General features: G+C 39.3%; 1 protein-coding gene across 3 annotated transcripts in view; it reads right to left on the minus strand.

Annotated features, from left to right (window-relative positions):
- Nucleotides 1-18,426, minus strand: part of LOC150090752 (proton channel OtopLc-like) — a 181,137-nt gene that overhangs the window by 46,134 nt on the left and 116,577 nt on the right. For all 3 annotated transcript variants that reach the window (XM_090372422.1, XM_090372427.1, XM_090372430.1), the window contains 2 exons: nt 17,397-17,511; nt 334-580 (listed from right to left, as the gene is read on the minus strand). In XM_090372422.1, the coding sequence (XP_090228548.1) occupies nt 334-580; nt 17,397-17,511 (362 nt within the window). The remainder of the gene's footprint in view (nt 1-333; nt 581-17,396; nt 17,512-18,426) is intronic.

Raw genomic sequence — 18,426 nt, forward strand, 5'->3', positions numbered from 1 at the left:
CATCTGTCTGTCTGTCTGTCATGAGTGTGTATGGCTTTTTTTTTTTTATCTTTCTTACGTGTTCTTTGTTCAATTTGACTGTTTTCTGGATGAAGAATCCGTTTCCAGAAGGAAAGCACAGTGTGAAAGAACAGCGATGGAAATTACTTGATAGCTGTGCGACTCCAATTTTTTTTTTTTTTTTGTCTAAAATATACAATCAGTTTACTACTATGTTTATTATATATTATTTTAAAAATAAATTCGAGCACCCTTTAGGGGGTGATAAATGCGTATGGGCATTCAATATAGGAATTCACTGTTATCAAATAAATCGGAACAAAGGATACGAACCTACTGCTCCAAGACGCAGGTAGAAGCTTCCACAATGCGCATCCACAACCTTCTTCTTGTGACTTGTTGTGCTTCCCTGCTCTAAACTCAAAGCTGTCTTGTTCGAGAAGGAACTAACTCTTTTCAGAACAGTGTGAAAAAATGTCATTTTTCGGGCCTTAACCTTTTCGGGTCTTCTTCTCAGTAGGAATAGGTACACGTAGCCAAGGAAAGCGATACTCCCCAGGTAGAGATACAAATAGAAGATCTGAAAGGATAACATGAAAGAAAGCTAACTATCTACTTTCGTCTCTGGGCGATACTGACAATTTGGTAGTAAAAAAAAAAAAAAAGTGCAGCTTTGTAAATTTGATCAATCAGACTTTTGAAATCATGTAGGGGGAAAAAAAAAAAAGAATAAATTGAAAAAAAAATATACAGGGGGTCTCAAAAATACACGGCATAACTTCAGGAATGAGTTCCGGAAATGCTTGGTTCCCCAGTTATTAACCGGAATGTTATTAACCCAAATAACTTATCACCAAAACACCCGCCCAGATGTTGAGGCTGAACCGCTGTTGGTGATGTGATGGAAGAATTGCATGTGGGTTTTCCTCAGCCCATACATGCTGATTGTGAAAGTTTTGGATTCCGTCTCGTGTGAACTGTGCTTCATCTGTGAATATCACTAAGGCAGAAAAGTGAGGAGTTGTACCACACTGCTGCAAGAACCACTGGCAGACCATTACTCGCGCAGGGTAATCTGCTGGTGACAAGGCCTGTACCCGTTGCAGATGGTAAGGATACAGGTGGTGTTCTCGCAACGCTCTCCAAATAGTCGAACGTTGAACAGCCAGTTGCATTGTTATTCTGCGTGTGCTGATTCCAGGAGCGGCATACACAACATCCAAAATCTCCTCCTCTACTTCAGGAGTCATAGATCTTGGTCGTCCTCTGTCGGCAGCGTTATGTTGTTATGTTATGTTATTTGGTTTTTAGGAGTATTAGCAACTAAGGCCATATTGCTCCGGGATATGCGGTGGTCGTTCCCTAACCTTTCCGCATCCTCCGTATTTGATGTTGACGGGCTCGAACCCCGGTCTAATCAAGAAGCGTGTGCTACGCACTGCTGCTCCTTCCCACCTGGCTACGGAGGCGCCACTGTCGGCAGCACGAGGTGTAAAGGTTGCGGAACTATGTTGATATAAAATATTTTATATCAACATAGTTCCGGAAATGCTTGGTTCCCGAGTTATTAACCGGAATGTCTTATCTCCCGCAGGTGATTTCCTTCATCACAAGGTACTGACAGAATCTGGTGGTTTTCCATTCCGACTATGTACTAAAATCAGGAGCAAGCGGATGTGCACTTTATGTACGGTTTGGTTGACGGCAATGCCCTGGAGGCTCGTCGTTTGTACCACGAAAGGTTCCCAGAACGAAGATGTCCAGACAGGAAAACGTTTGAAGGTATCCATCGCCGCCTTTGTGAACATGGGACCTTTACACCTCGTGCTACTGGTCGGTGGATAGGTAGAGGTGGATCAACTACCTGGCCTCCACGCTCCTCTGATTTAAACCCACTAGATTTCTTCTTGTGGGGCCATTTAAAGTCATTCGTGTATTCGACTCCAGTAGCTGATGTGGAAACTCTCCGCAATCGAATTGTGGCAGGTTGTGAGACAATACATGCCAGGAATTTGGCATCGTCTTCGCGAGTCCATGAGACGCCGATGTGAGGCCTGTATTCAGGCAGAAGGCGGACATTTTGAACAATTACTATAAGGTGATGTGAACAGTTAAGCGTCATAGACAGACCTTCAAAACTCGGAAACCAAGCATTTCCGGAACTACGTTGATATAAAATATTTTTATTGTCTACATATGAGGAACTCATTCCTGAAGTTATGCCATGTATTTTTGAGACACCCTGTATAAAGGGAAACCATTTAATGAACAGTGCAGAAAAAACGTATAGAAACTAGTCTTTAATTTATTGTACTGCCACTACAAAGGCCGTTTAAAACCATTTATTGGAAAACCTTTATTTTTTTTTTGTAAAATAAACCTAGCATACAATATCCCGAAAAATATACAGCACAATTAGGACCTATGAAGTTCAGTGTAAACCATTCGAGGTTACCTGCTTATGATTTTAGGCCGATTCACATAAAGAAATCACATTGTTTACAAAATACTATCCTTGTAGACAGCCTGCTACAATTCAGTGTTTGGTTACAATTTTACAATTGGCATCCTTTCAGTTTTTTTTTTTTTTTTTTTTAAGAGGCGTGATATCGCAAAGAAAGGAGACAGTTGGTCAGTTTTTAGGCGCATCAACAACCTAAATCATTTTAAACCATTGTGTATAATATTGTGCAAGTGTGTGCTCATGGATCGATTTGCATCTTGTGAGGCTTAAAAAATCCAGAATAACACACTGGAAAGCCTACTCCCTCCTCCTGAGATTGGCTAACTACAGCTCCGATCGAAGAGTCCTTTGGAAATTCGTTCATTCGGTGACGGGACTCGAACCCAGACCTCTCCAAACAAGTGATCATCAGCGAAACCATTATACTGTCAAGGAGGACGGACCAGCGAGAGTGATCTGGGCTGGTAGGCAATTTTTTGATTAATTGCGGTCTCTAGGATTTCTCCTATATGGCAGGGCTGGAAGGTAATGTCTCACACCATTTCGCATAATAATCTTTGACTGGGTTGAGGAATTTTGGTATCAGAGCTTATATATATTATATATATATGGTCAATAGACGCAGCCCTTAATCATTGAGGAGGAAAAGCTGACTGTTAACCCTCACAAAACTGGCTACACTAATCCACTGAATGTTTTTGGAAACACAGTACACGCATTTTCGCACACTAGTGTCATAATGTTGGCTGTCAGCTGACAAAATCTCTGCCAGCTGATAGATTATGTTATACGCAAAAATAATAAACCTTACATTCATTATACAGTATAAAACTCAAGTAACCGGGGTAACCCTGACCTTTTATATAAATAAAGTTAGGTTACTTGAGATTTTATAGACTTCATCGATGTTATGAAAACATTTGAACTGAATAACTCTAAACACGACTTACGAGTAATAACCGTAATGTAAAACGTAAATGAATACATTAGAATTATGAAATATTTTTAAAGCGGTAGTCACAGAAGCCACGAATGCATGTATACCATTAAGAAAAGTATAGCACGAGGAGGATTCCAAGATGGATGAAAGCAGAGCTGGTAAAATCAGAGCAGAAAAAGATGGCATGAGGAAAATTACACAGCGATAAAAAGTATTAAATATTATAACAAATATATGGCGCCTCCGTAGCCAGGTGGGCAGGAGCAGCAGTGCGTAGCACATGCTTCTAGATTAGACCGGGGTTTCAGCCACCAAATACGGAGGATGCGGAAAGGTCAGGGAATGACCACCGCATATCCCCGGAGCAATATGGTCTTAGTTGCTAATGCTCCTAAAAACCAAGTAACAACAACAGATATATATATATATATATATATATATATATATATATATATATATATACTATCATTGAATTATATTAAATAAAGTTAAATTATAGTAAAATGAATAAATAATTAAGCATTCATTAGAGGCAGCGACGTGCAATTCCTCCATATGAAGCTGAAATACATCCATTATTTTAAATTAAATAAAACATAAGCCAGTAGTATGGCAAAAACTGTAGAGCGAAAATTAACATAAAAATAACCCAAATAAACAATCGAACGAAAAGAAAGAATAGATATAAACAGTAGCCCAGAAACCCTAATATAATTTCGATCTTTAAATCCAATTAACAAAAACTATACAATTTTTAGGATAATGCCAATTAATTATTAATTTAGCGGTACCCCCCCGAGAGGTACCAGTTCCGAAAGACGTGAAATATCACCCAAAGAGGGTTAAAGGAACTACCAAACGAATAACAAAATCAAAATAAACTAAAATAAAATAGACTGACCATCATGCCCCATATCGACAGAGGACCACGAGGCCAATAATGGTCATGGAATCGCTGCATTTCAATCGTCCATACAAAACATCGCAAAGGCGGAAATATCGAAGAACCAAACCACCCTTCCATTCTCCGATAGATCAACCAATGCAGAGGATTTGCATGGCGGTGGTCCTTATGCAGCGAAAATAAACTATAGAACAGACAGCACTCTAAAGCAGAGCCACACCACTGACATACTGTAAGCTTATATTGAAGAAAAAAAGGAAATAGATAGCGGCACAGGCGTTGCTAAATTAGCATATCGACCCATTACTATTGAATTATATTAAATATTGACGAAAATTAAATAATTATTTTATTAATTATTATTTTAATTATTTTAATTATTTTTAATTATTTTTAATTATTTTAATTATTTTAATTAATTATAGGCTTAATTATTTTAATTTTTTATTATAATTTAATTTTCGTCAATATTTAATATAATTCAATAGTAATGGGTCGATATGCTAATTTAGCAACGCCTGTGCCGCTATCTATTTCCTTTTTTTCTTCAATATAAGCTTACAGTATGTCAGTGGTGTGGCTCTGCTTTAGAGTGCTGTCTGTTCTATAGTTTATTTTCGCTGCATAAGGACCACCGCCATGCAAATCCTCTGCATTGGTTGATCTATCGGAGAATGGAAGGGTGGTTTGGTTCTTCGATATTTCCGCCTTTGCGATGTTTTGTATGGACGATTGAAATGCAGCGATTCCATGACCATTATTGGCCTCGTGGTCCTCTGTCGATATGGGGCATGATGGTCAGTCTATTTTATTTTAGTTTATTTTGATTTTGTTATTCGTTTGGTAGTTCCTTTAACCCTCTTTGGGTGATATTTCACGTCTTTCGGAACTGGTACCTCTCGGGGGGGTACCGCTAAATTAATAATTAATTGGCATTATCCTAAAAATTGTATAGTTTTTGTTAATTGGATTTAAAGATCGAAATTATATTAGGGTTTCTGGGCTACTGTTTATATCTATTCTTTCTTTTCGTTCGATTGTTTATTTGGGTTATTTTTATGTTAATTTTCGCTCTACAGTTTTTGCCATACTACTGGCTTATGTTTTATTTAATTTAAAATAATGGATATATATATATATATATATATATATATATATAGTGATCAGTAAAAGTACTGCAGAGACGGTTAGGCTGGCAAAGCCTGAGTAATAATCTTTACTTTTTCTCAGAAACAGTTTTGGCGAAATATTCTTCACGAAAATTCTAGTTGTAACATAATTCAAATATAATTACGGTTCAAATATAATCAGCTATAGAAAAAACGGGTCATGAATTTAAATCTGCAAAAAATAAGAAATAAGACCAATGAATTTAAATTTGACCAGGGTTGAACGCTTATACGGGATGATTCAAAATTCGCACAACCCGAATATCAGTAATTAAAATGCGTTAATTCTTTTACTATCAGATTATGTAATTAAAACAACTATGATAGTAATTGTAATAATAAATTTGTAAATATCCACCATCTTTTCATCATATTCAATGATTCAAACATTTGAATCAAGAATAAACTAGTTAAACATTTTCTGGGGGAGGGGGGGAAGGAACTACCCTCTCCCGGGCAGGTGTAGTTCCCGTAGAACCTTAAAAGGGCATTTTAATTTCAAGAAACGCAAAGTGTAATTGCCTGTAACCTCCTGTGTTCTACGGTCGATTTTCGTCTGTGAGGGGAAATCGGAGAAAACCTCACTCCACGGCCTGAGGTCAACTTACTCAGCACCTAGTGGAAGAAGGCAGTAAAACTTCCCGAATACCTTCTGCTGGATTCGAACCCAGGCTCTTCCACTCGCCAACAAGCACGCTACAACTGTGCTACCGTGGACGCACGAACAAATAATAAACAGCGAGCACAAGTCAAGTTATACGCTTTACAGTTCCCCGTAATAGTGGGATCGTTTTGGGTAAGCGAATCATTCATCTTGCGATGCTACAAGCAATTTAAAATTGCGAAACTCAAATATCATCAATTAAAATGTAATGTGTTAATTCTTTTAATTTTAGATTATGTAATTATAAAAATTTATAATAAACACTGAGAATGTCAAACTTCTTGAATACAAGCACGAAAAGGCGCATTATAGCCATAGTAGCTTATGTGCCTTTAAACTCCCATAACAACAACAAGCACGAAATCTTTTCATCATATTCGATGATATCTTTTGTATGATTTTTTTCTTAGTGAATGTGGGTGTCACGAACTCTAATCTAGTTCACGAAAACGGGTTAATAATCATGAAATTGTTCATTTGTTTGGTTCTAGGGAATCTTGATATTTGCTCGAAATTCAGCTTTGATGTTCGCATTTTTATTTATGCGATTTTGGATGAGTTTGTATAAGTGTAACCTTACAACCACTGCTCTGCATACGGAGATACAGTGGTGCCAAAGATGTGGTTTTGTACGAATTGCATATGATTACAGATTGTTAATGAATATCCTTAGTACTTTTATATTAAATTATTGCTTGCACTATCACAGATTTCTGCACCGGACTTCAAATACCGTACGCATGTTTAATGAAGTAAAGAAAAGTTACATGGACAAATGTTTGGTGGGGTTGATGTTGGTGGAATTTGGCGGCCAAGATAACACACAAAATGCTTGGACATAATCCTAGAACCATTTCTGCACGATGCGGGGCTTGTGATATCAAAGCGTCCAGTGCCATCTCGATACATGGTCACCACGCAGGGAAAAATTTGGTCCGAAACAATGCAGAGGTAGGATCTGGAGGTGAGGGGGTTCCAACAATTTCCATGAAATTATCCCCCAAGCCGTGATACCATCTCCGCCAGCCAGTAGTTGGATGATATTCAAGTATTATTAAAGAAAGCTGTTGACTACATTTCAGAACAGCCTAGCAAGATAACATTCCTGTATGAGAATTAACTGTGAAACCTCGAAAACTTAAATAGTGAAAGATATAAATATTTATAATTCCAAGAAAAAATTTCAGTAAGTTTTACCAGTTTTCCTGCAGGGAACAGTTGATGCTTTATTATCAACTCCGAGAACTACATGTTTGGAAAATTTTCACAACCTACAGTACTTAGTACCATGCATGAGTTGAAGGAGGTGGGGGGGAGGGGATGCCGGAAACTTTTCTCTGGTGACTAAACATGGGTTTCACCACTTCAAGCCTCCAATAATACAATACTATAATATAATATATTACTAATACTTACTAGTACTAATACTAACACTAGGTGGCAGATGACTCGCATCAACCGGTGCAATACCACCACTTTGCTTATTGGAGGCTTGAACAGTGATGTATTCGTACCGGAACGACGTTGCGGTACTTTTTTTCTAAATGTCATAATAGAAAATCAAAGCGGAGAGAGAAATATCTATTTTACCCATTGCTACTAAATATATATATTAATAGTAATCTATAAAATTAATAGATTTCTTTAAACATTTATTTAAAAACAAAAATATAAATTTTGTGATAAATACTGTGATGCGTACGAACGCTGCATTTTGATTCGCCATGAGCTGAACACTAGAACTGGTTGTTCTATGAACCGTGAGTCTGAAATCTGAATCAGTTACTGTACAGTCGATGTGGCGTTATCATATAGCCTTCTGGAGAACGAGCATTCCCATTCCGGTACATTTTTTTTAGCAATACTCCTCTGGGCTTGAAGTGGCGAAACCCATGTTTAGTCACCAGAGAAAAGTTTCCGGCATCCCCCCCCCCTCTCCCCATCTCCTTCAACTCATGCACAGTACTAAGTACTATAGGTTGTGATACCCTTCTTGTTTGGGGGTTTTCATTAAAAAAAAAAAAAACTGTATATTAAAAAGTAAAAATAATAAAAATCTTATAGCCACAAGGTTTTGTTTTATGTTCAGATACGATCCCCCATAGAACTGAGAGTTTACAACTTCGTGTACAAATACATACAGTTGATTTCGAAGCGATTATAGTCTCGCTACGCTTCCACTCCAGCCACATTGATATCGCATCTGTGTATATTCCCCCAGGGCCTACAATTGAAATTATTGAAGATTTAGGGAACTGGCTCTTAAACCATCTTCGTCCGTCTGCACAACGCCTTGTTTGTGGTGATTTTAACCTGCCTCCAAACCGACATCACCTCTTTATCAGGCTCTGCGAGTTCTTCAAATGCATCAACATGATACGGGTCAATGAGAACCCCACCAGGGGATTGAACCTACTGGATCTCGCTTTTGCTTCAACACCATGCACAGCTGAGGATGATCCCATCGCATTCTTCCTGTCTGATCACCAGCCCATAGTTTTGACATGGTCATTGCAGGTGCCAAACTTCAACATCACTGACAACAAAATAGTCAAATATGTTTCAGCACCTAAATACCTTAATCCTCAACTCTGTGTAGAAGCAGCATCTTGCATTCCTTGGGATGTCCTCATTGACTGCGACCTCAGCCTTGCAGTGACACTCTTGTCTGACTGGATTAAATCCGTCACCGACTATGCTGCCACCAAACGAGTAACAGTAACTCCCCGTTCCAGATCGTGGTGGACTGCTGATCTTAACAACAGCTTCAAAATGAAACAAGTCCTACATAAGAAATGGAAGCATACGAATGATAGTAAAGACAGAATCGCCTTTTCCCGTGCTAGGGCCCACTTTAATCGAAAGAAAGCTGACGCAATCCAAGTGAACCTTAACCGCACTCTGAGGAAAGGAAAGCCATTCTATGCTGCACCACATGGTGGATTCAATCACATGCTTGATCCTCAAGAATGGCTCAAATACATCGCCAGATTTTCAAATACAACCACAGTTCCATCTACAGTTGTCCAGCCTGACTATGAAAACCCTTCAGATGTCCTAGGGACTATCCAGATCACGGAACAGGAGCTCATACGTGCCATCAATTCCCTTCCCACAACAGCCACTGTTGGGGAGGATGGAATGCCACAATTTATGATCAAATGCTTAAGCACATTCATCATAGGCCCTCTTCTCTCGATCTACAACAGATGCCTCGCTGAGCATTATTTCCCACCCCAGTGGAATAAATACAGAGTGTACCCCATCCCCAAAAAACAATTTGCCACAAACGTCAGCCAGTTCAGACCCATATCAGTTGCCTCTTGTCTGTTAAAAACTCTTGAAAAGGCTTTGCTACCCACAATCACTCAACAAATCCTCCAGACGAAACCACCTGAAATCCACTATGCTATCGCAGGAAAATCATCAATCAATGTTGTTATGTTGTTGTTATTTGGTTTTTAGGAGCATTAGCAACTAAGGCCATATTGCTCCGGGATATGCGGTGGTCATTCCCTGACCTTTCCGCATCCTCCATATTTGGTGGTGACGGGCTCGAACCCCGGTCTAATCAAGAAGCGTGTGCTAACGCACCGCTGCTCCTTCCCACCTGGCTACGGAGGCGCCGTCATCAATCAATAACTTGGCAGCCACCACAGAACGCATTCTCTCAGCATTCGAACAAAGAGCTGAGCTAGCAACCACATACCTCGACATAAGCGCAGCCTTTGATGCCGTGTCGATTCCGGCCTTGCTCCTCCTACTTAAGGAGAATTTTCACAGTCGAGGTGATATGCTGTGCTTTTTTGGAATCACTTCTCAGTCACAGAATACTTATTCTCCATCGGCAGCAACATACCCTATCCTGCGACATTACTGCTGGAGTACCGCAGGGGGGGGGTGTCCTGTCTGGTGTCCTGTTCACAGCCATCATCGTGCCCATTATTGCCTCAACGAATGGTCTCCTATGCTATGCCGATGACTTCAAACTGCTGACTCCAATTAACCCTGGCGACAACCCCGCCCAGCTCAGCAACAGGATCAATTCCCAACTTAAGGATCTAGAATTGTACCTGGCAAACTTCAATCTAAAAATCAACCCTCTGAAGTGTGCTCAGGTTATATTCTCCCTTAAATCCATGCCGACAGCACTCAACGTTTCACTCGCAGGGGTACGAATACCAAACGTACCCTCGCACACAGACCTTGGCGTTCTGTTCGACCAAAAGATGTCCTTTGTCAACCAGATCGACAAACTCAGTACCAGATTTTCTCGTCTACGGTGGATCTCAAAGCAGCAGCTGCTACACGTCCGACATCCTGCCACTGTTAAAAGGTTCATCACCTCCACCGTCTACCCTGCCATTCTCTATGGTGCAGAAATATGGGCCTCTGCTGCACATACAAACTTTAAGCGGGTGTACACTGCTGAATACTGTACTGGTTACTGAAATGGGCGAATAACAAGCTTCGGCTACCTCCCGCTACCACAACTACCATGATGGCACAAGCACTCGACATCCCGAGGTTGAAGTTCCTGATCGTTGAAAAGAGGCTGGTCTTCACAGCCAAACTCATCTCAGGCCAAATATCATCTCCAAATATTTGGAATGCTTGCTCTTGGAGGATTCCACAGCCAAGCCTAAGGTCGGTACTAGCACTTGTGGCTCACCACAACAGGCTTGTACTCACCGAAAGATTTCTGCCCAAGCAGATGCTCGCTGCCCTCAACCGTGTGGACGCCGACATCGACACCATAATAAGTAAAAAGAAGGACAGACACAACTTTATCAAAGCTCTTGAAACCTGAATCACTGCCAAGTTGAATTTGTTTTTCTGTATTTGTGGTGAGCTCCTTGTTTTTATGATGTATTTGTATTTCTTTTTGCATTTGTAATCTGTATTTTGTAGCCTTTTGTATGTGTTCGCTATATTTTGTAGCCATTTGAATTTGTACTTAAGTTATTTATATGTGAACCCCTGGCGCTCCTCGCCGTGATGGGATATTGTGCTGTAAATCTACTTCACAATAAAGATTTATTTATTTATTTATTTATTTTGATTCAATTAAACCACTTGAGGTACATGTGCAGAAACAATCAACGAAATGACACAAAATACAGTAATTCTTGTAAGTCACCGTAGTTATCACTCCTCTCACTCTGGTTTGTTGTCAGTGAATGTGAAAAGAAAATTTATATTATTAAGTAGTACACACGCAATTTGTGTAATATTTTGTGTGCACAATGAAGATACTATTCGTTTAAAAATAACAGAAATAAATAATATTTATGGCCACAAGTTTAGCGTATATTTTCATAGAAAACTAGAGTTACGACAACTGAAGCTTTATCAGCGCAAAAACTCACTATGCAAAGCATTCATTTCTCTTAATGCTTGAAAACATAATTTTAACCATAACCTGATTTTAATATTGTGGGAACGCAATGTTCTTACGAAATAAAAGAAATTAATAATAATTTTGGCACTACCAATTAAGGGGTTGGCTCTTCTAATATTATTATTAACTGAAAGGGTGAGCTTTGGCAGAAGAAATACTAAAAATAAGTCAGAAGATAGATAAATGGGAGAAAACGATAAAGGGGCTCGACGATTGCTGAATAAATACACCACTAGAAGATTCGTAAATTGTAAGTCATAAAAACCACTTCTGCCGTAGAATGAATTCGAATTGTTCTGGACGTTCACGGTTATGGCGAAGCGTATATTTATTTGCACTACACGGCGCAAATATACGTTTCGCCATTGTTGACGCTTCCGCTCTCGAGGCAATAACGTTGAATCTGGTGCCATCTACTGGAGTTTCCTAAAATTATTCATGCACAATCGCTGTACATATAAAAGAGAGCATTTCTATTCAAGAAACCTAGATGTATACATACATATATGCTAAAAAGAAGTTAAATGTGCATTAAAGTTGCAAACATGTTTTTATAACTTCACAGCCCTTTGCAATAAAAGTTAAATACTGTTTTCTTACGAAGGTTACTAAAGTGAATTCATGTTATCATTGCATGAAATCAAATATCGCAATTTTTCAAAGTTGGCAGAATTGAATTTCTTTTTTGCATAGACCCATTATGTGCGCGCATAAGGGCATTCAAATGTGGGAGGCAGCCAACATTTGGGTGTTCCCCCAAATATTGGTTGCTTCTCCATAAAATACTGTTTTCTGAATGTTATTTTAACACTACAGTAAAATAAAAAAAAATAACATACTACCATATTTTTTTTTTTTTTTTTGTAGTTGTTGGCGCATCGGCTTCTGTGACCATAATGCACCTCCCAAGTTTTTTACAGTACGTTGATCCAAGCCCGAGGCGGGATTCGAACCCGCGACCTTTGGGTTGCCAGGCAGGTACTTTACTCACCCGGCTAGCCCGCTCGGCAATATACCATATAATCAATACTATCATAAATTATAATAATCAATTCAACTCAAAGTGGTCAACAAGCTTATAGCACAGTTCGTGGCTTTTTCTATAAAGAAGATATTAATTAAGGAAATAACTGGTTTAATACATAAACAGAAATTAAAATTTAATAAAGTGAATTTAATGGCCCGATATGAATTATGCATTCAGAAACTGCAATTTGGTTATTACTATCGAAAATAATTCTCATAAAGTATTAGGTTGTATATATCAAGTCATTAATGACGCGATAAATGGCCTTATATCATGTGATAGGTCTACAGATCCAAATTACAAGACTGATTTTCGAAGGAGTTAAAATCCGTGTTGACAAGCAAAACACAAAATTTATGGTAAGTGTAAGATAAATATGGAAGCGCATTTTTATAATAAATATTCTTCTTCAAGAAGACAGGTTAGGGCTATATTAATTGTGATAATGACAAATATTTGGACTTCGTTGAAAGAGTCTTTGAGGCTAAAGATAAGATTAAACTCATTCAGATATTTTAAGGAAAAAAAAATTAAAATGATATGGCGAATACTTTGGACAACACGATGATGATATCTTATTTTTATATTTGGCAGACTATTTTTCAAGCGATTTTGAGAGAATAAAAAAATACAACCATTGATAACGAAGTACAAGAAGACAAAGAAGAATTTCCTCTAAATTACAATAATACGATAAACTGTACTCATCGTTTTTGAGATAAATCAAACCCAATTAAATACTATCCATCGCATGAAAAAACTTGTATTTGATAAAATTCCAACTGCATATGAAACCCCTCTCGGCCTAACCTTTCAGCGACTACTTCCCAATACTATTAAATTATTATTTTATTTTTAAGGTCCTTGCCACTGAAATCTCAGGAAATTAGGTGGCAGGACCTGCCAGAGTGAAAACTTAAAATTGCTTGGTACCTGGTCTGCCTCCACAAGGCATAGTGTGGACAACGTTGGGCCACAGGGGTCTAGCGGCTAAATGGCTAGAAGAACAACGATACACAACATTACACTTGCAAAATCCATACACTTTTAAATCTCTGGCCTTCCCAGTGAATTGGTACACCTACAATGAAAGCAACGCGGAGATGGGGGAAACCCCTGGTACCATTAGACACGAACACACTATACACTTTCCACAGCGCATTTAAGGGAGGGGAATGCAAAAGCTTATGCAGATGGTCTTATCATTATTTTTTCCAGAGCCCGCCTCGCGGCCCTGGAAAACCAGGCCCTCCATACTCTCCAAGGATGGACCACAGAGAACAATCTCCATATCCCGACTAAAACCAATTCTCTCCTCAAAGGCAAGCTCGACATCAGAAGACCGCCCCTGATCAGAATCAGTGGAACAGCCAAGTTTTAAACAGAATTAAAGTACCTGGGAGTTATCCTTAACGCAACCTGTTCATTCAACCTCATCTGAAATAGCTCAGAAAAAAAGAAACAAAATTATGCAGCCCTGGTTGCCAAGGTCTCGCGTCGTGACTGGGGACTCATCCAAAAGACCTTATCTTTGTTGTTAAAAGCAGCTTTCACTCCGATGAAGCTCCCAAGTTACCATTGTCACCAAAAAAAGGATACTTGATGTCATCCAACGCTCCATACTGCTCGTCACCTCCCGCGCCTGCTGCACGATGAGCACTCACGCCCTCCAGGTCCTGGCGGGTGCCTTGCCCCCTCGACCTCGAGGTCAGAATCGGTCTCCTGTATCACCTCTCTAAGGGAAACCTGCAAACCTTCCTTAACTTTACAACTAATCCAGCAAATGGCAAGACAGCTAAAAACAGCGCCTTCGTGCCCACCTGCAGCAGGAGTGGCAAACCAGGTGGTCAAATTCGACCAAGGGAGAGATCGCCATAAAGTTCTTACCAGATATCAATGGTAAGAACTTTATGGTGATCTTCCCCAGACCCCCCCCCCCATGGTTCTTGGCAGGCCTATACAAACGTCACGGCCAAACTCCCTGCACTCGGCATCGCAGAGGATCCAACATGCGCCTGTGGGGAACTTGAGAGTTGGCAGCACCTTGTCTACGACTGCCAGCTGTATGAGGCCCTCCACTGCATCCTCATTACCAAGGTAAGATATATACCGAAGAATCAAGAATCTCACCTTCTAGACTCCGATGAGGAATATAGTGCCTTCTCCTACTTTGCAAGGAATCTTTTCACAAGCACAGCACGACATAGACCCGAACAAGATGCTCCACAACAGCGACACCGGACCATGACGCCCGCCAGTAGTAACAGAACTATATGTAGGACAATTCCTGACCATTTCTAGACAGCCCTGCTGAAACCGACAACCACCAATTTAGACGTTCCCAAGTGGACTGACAACACCTGGCTTGACTATCAGCGGAATACCGCAGTCAAGAGTTCTGGTGAATCGCACTAGGATCCCTTGCCTAGTGCCCTTTAATCACCCTACCCTTATCCCTTTTTCACCTGGTGGAATTCAATTTCACCTTCCTTGGGGATTCCTTCACCTAATTCCCCATATTTTTTACTGTTCCCCCCCCCCCCCATTTTTTTCCTTCTCTAAACCCCACACACTCTAGTTTTTTTTTTTTTTTTTTTGTTTGTTTTTTTTTTATAGTCTGTCAGGAAGCTCAGGCGACCCTGGCAGAGACCAGCCAGAGAATAAGAGACTGGCTGGCTTACCTCCCAGAGGAATTGCAGGCGGAGTCTCACTAGGTGCCCTGCGGCAGAAAGCTAGATAAACAATACAACCCAACATACACTTACAAAAAAACAACACACAACTCACATTTCTGGCTTTTACAGAGTTCTGCCTACCGCACAAAAGAAACAATGGAGCAGTTGTGGGAAATCACCTTTTGTGCCCCAAACCAAACATTATGTCCACAGCACATTAGCTAGCCAGGCTGAGTTTTCTTCTGATCTTGACTAAAAAAAAAAAAAAAAACTAGCAAAATCCATCTTACAATTCTGGGTTATTGATTAAACTGATTTGATCTTGTATTGATGTAACTTTAACCAAGCCGGACTAAACCTCGTCAGGTTCGTCCTCCTTCAGATCTGAACCCATACACGATGTCACGGCCTGCAGAACTTAACCCGATTCCTCCAATTTGTGTTATGATTTTTAAAAAACTGTCCTCTGTGGATTATTAAAACATTTAGCAACATCTCCAGAATGAAGTTGAAACAATTCAAAGAGTTTGGGACGTTTCCTCAGCTGTTTCATTAGGAGTTTTATTCTAACGGTTTTAGGGGCACGATGTCCACTTCTCGTCCATTTTAACGAAATATTAACTGGGATTCTTCATCTCTCTTTCTCTTCAAAAGGTTTAACGCATTAAGACAGAAGAGCCATTTTTGCGACATATGACAACAGTAACACGTACTTCAGTTTCCATTCATTTGAAAGCGATTAAATATCGGTTTTTTTATCCAGTCTATCACCCAGATTTCTTTATTTATAAGCGTCCCTTATGTAAAATTTGCATTTCACGAATTATTTCTAATTAGATAATCAGCTAATATCAATCTGAAAAGTTTAAATTCACCAGGAAGTTTGTTTTATGCTCATAACTTAACACATTACTCACTACATGTTATTCAAATAATTTAATGTTAAATACATAATAAGAAGATTCTTGATTAACATAAATTGTATACAATAGTGATTCCTGATACAGAAAGCCAGGGAGAGATCACAATATTACACTTTGATTATCATTTTTTTATTAGAAAAAAAAATAATAAAAGTGTAATAATGAAATAGTAATTAAAACGAAACAGGACTACAAGTTGATCATAACATGAAATGACATCGGCTAACTAAGACCGGCACTTACATAATTGCCCTTTACAAACAGAAAGATAGGCCAAGATGCCATCGCGATATACCTTGTCAATAAACCACAGGTCGATGTCGATATTGAGCGAGTTGAGTGTCCAGAGTCACATTTGAGAAATGTCTCTTGAAATTCTGTAACCTCTGGAGCCTTGAGCACAAGGAGGGGCTACTGCGGAGATGTCTGCCTGGTAAACGCCAAACAACCGTGTTCCAGATGTTGATGTGATCATGTTTGGCTGAACACAGATGAAGGAATGCCTTTATTTTAGCACATGGGCTATTTCAATGACTGTATCACCTCGTTATTTTATTTCAATGTCTTATTATGATTTAACGGTGTTTCATTTTTATTTTTAATAATGAATCTTCAACCGTATAGTATTCTCAAGTGAAGAAATTATCATAATTGTGTAATGCAAAAAAATTAATATGAAAATTCAAAGTATTTAACAGCAATAATACGACAGATTTTAGCTGTACCATTCAGTCTGTGAGTTTAAAGTGTTGCAAAGGTTTCTTATATGATGCATTCATTGCGAGAACTGGAGAATGTTCTACACGCTAATATTTGGCAATGGAAATAACATTATATACACACACACACACACACACACACACACACACACACATATATATATATATACACACATATACTGTATTATTTTTTTCCCTATTTTTAATGCTTGGCAAAAGAGCTTTAAATATATATTTGTTTATATATTTTTTTAAATGAACCCTTGAAAGCGTTATACACAAGTTTTCATTGGTTCTGATATTCCTGCGCCACAATATACGAATGCGCTCCAACTTATTAATGGACAGTGGCCATCTTAACATTTTGGAAAACTTTTTTGTGGAAATTTACAAACTATATTTTAATTTTTCAAAAGGAAACTTATAAACCTTAACATCGCTGCATTCCGATTCAATTAGAGCACTGGATACATTTATAATTTAACGGATTTCATTTTATTTTGAACTCACCTCATAATAGGAGATTGGAATGCGATGAGAAATAACTTCTGCCAATGGAAAACAGATTCCCATCACAACTAACAATTTTGCATAAACAGCACTCAGCATGGCTGCAATGGAATCGCTGAAAAGAAGTAACACAACATTTTTTAGAGGAAGCTCAATATGACATTCGCTGAAATTCACATTCGTCTAATATACACTCAATGATCACTGAATTATGACCACCCCATCTCTTATGCACTATGCCGCATAGATCGCAGTATAAAAAGCTGAACAGCTTCATACGTTAAATAAACAGCAGTGGTAATTTGCATCTGGTCTTGGAAGTCAGAGAGATAACGTTGCGGATATGGGACGTAGTAAAGATATCCAGGAGTTTCAAAAGGGCATGATTGTAGGAGCTCGTGCGCCGGATTCTTCCTTATGGGAAACGGCATTCCTTGTCGGTTGCTGACGGCCGAGTGTGATTAAGGTGTACAAACAATAGCGTCGAATGTATCACACCACCTCTTGCCGACAGAACTATAAACGATTATGCAAGGTGAATATTCGTGGTGAGCGAAGAGTGCAGCGAGTCCATGGCAGGTCACTGTGCAATAGTTGACACCGCAATACAATATGAGGAATGCAAGAACAATATCACAAATTACGATGCGCCTCGCACTCAGATGACCCAAGAGACGTCCTCTCCTCATCGTCCCAAATGCTGTGGTGTCAACAAGACGCTTGTTGGACACTGGAGAACGAAACGAGTGTGCTGGTCGAATGAGTCCAAATACGCGGTGCAGCACGCTGATGGATGCCTTCGTGTGGCGCAAGCAACACGTGTCTATGAACGCATCGTGCATGGTGACCATTATCCAGGTGGGTGGCAGTGGTTGCTAAGTATGGGACACGTTTTGCTGAAGAACTAGGGCCCTTGGTGCGTATGAACCAACGTTTACTGGTGAGGTACTTTTCTTTATATATATATATAATCAAGAATAATGATATAGAGAAGCTATATGATATGGGGGGAGGGGGTAAAATTAAGTTT

The sequence above is a fragment of the Mastigoproctus giganteus genome, chromosome 1 (genome assembly GCF_048544385.1).
Source record: "Mastigoproctus giganteus isolate SK-2022 chromosome 1, ASM4854438v1, whole genome shotgun sequence".
NCBI classification, from domain to species: domain Eukaryota; kingdom Metazoa; phylum Arthropoda; class Arachnida; order Uropygi; family Thelyphonidae; genus Mastigoproctus; species Mastigoproctus giganteus.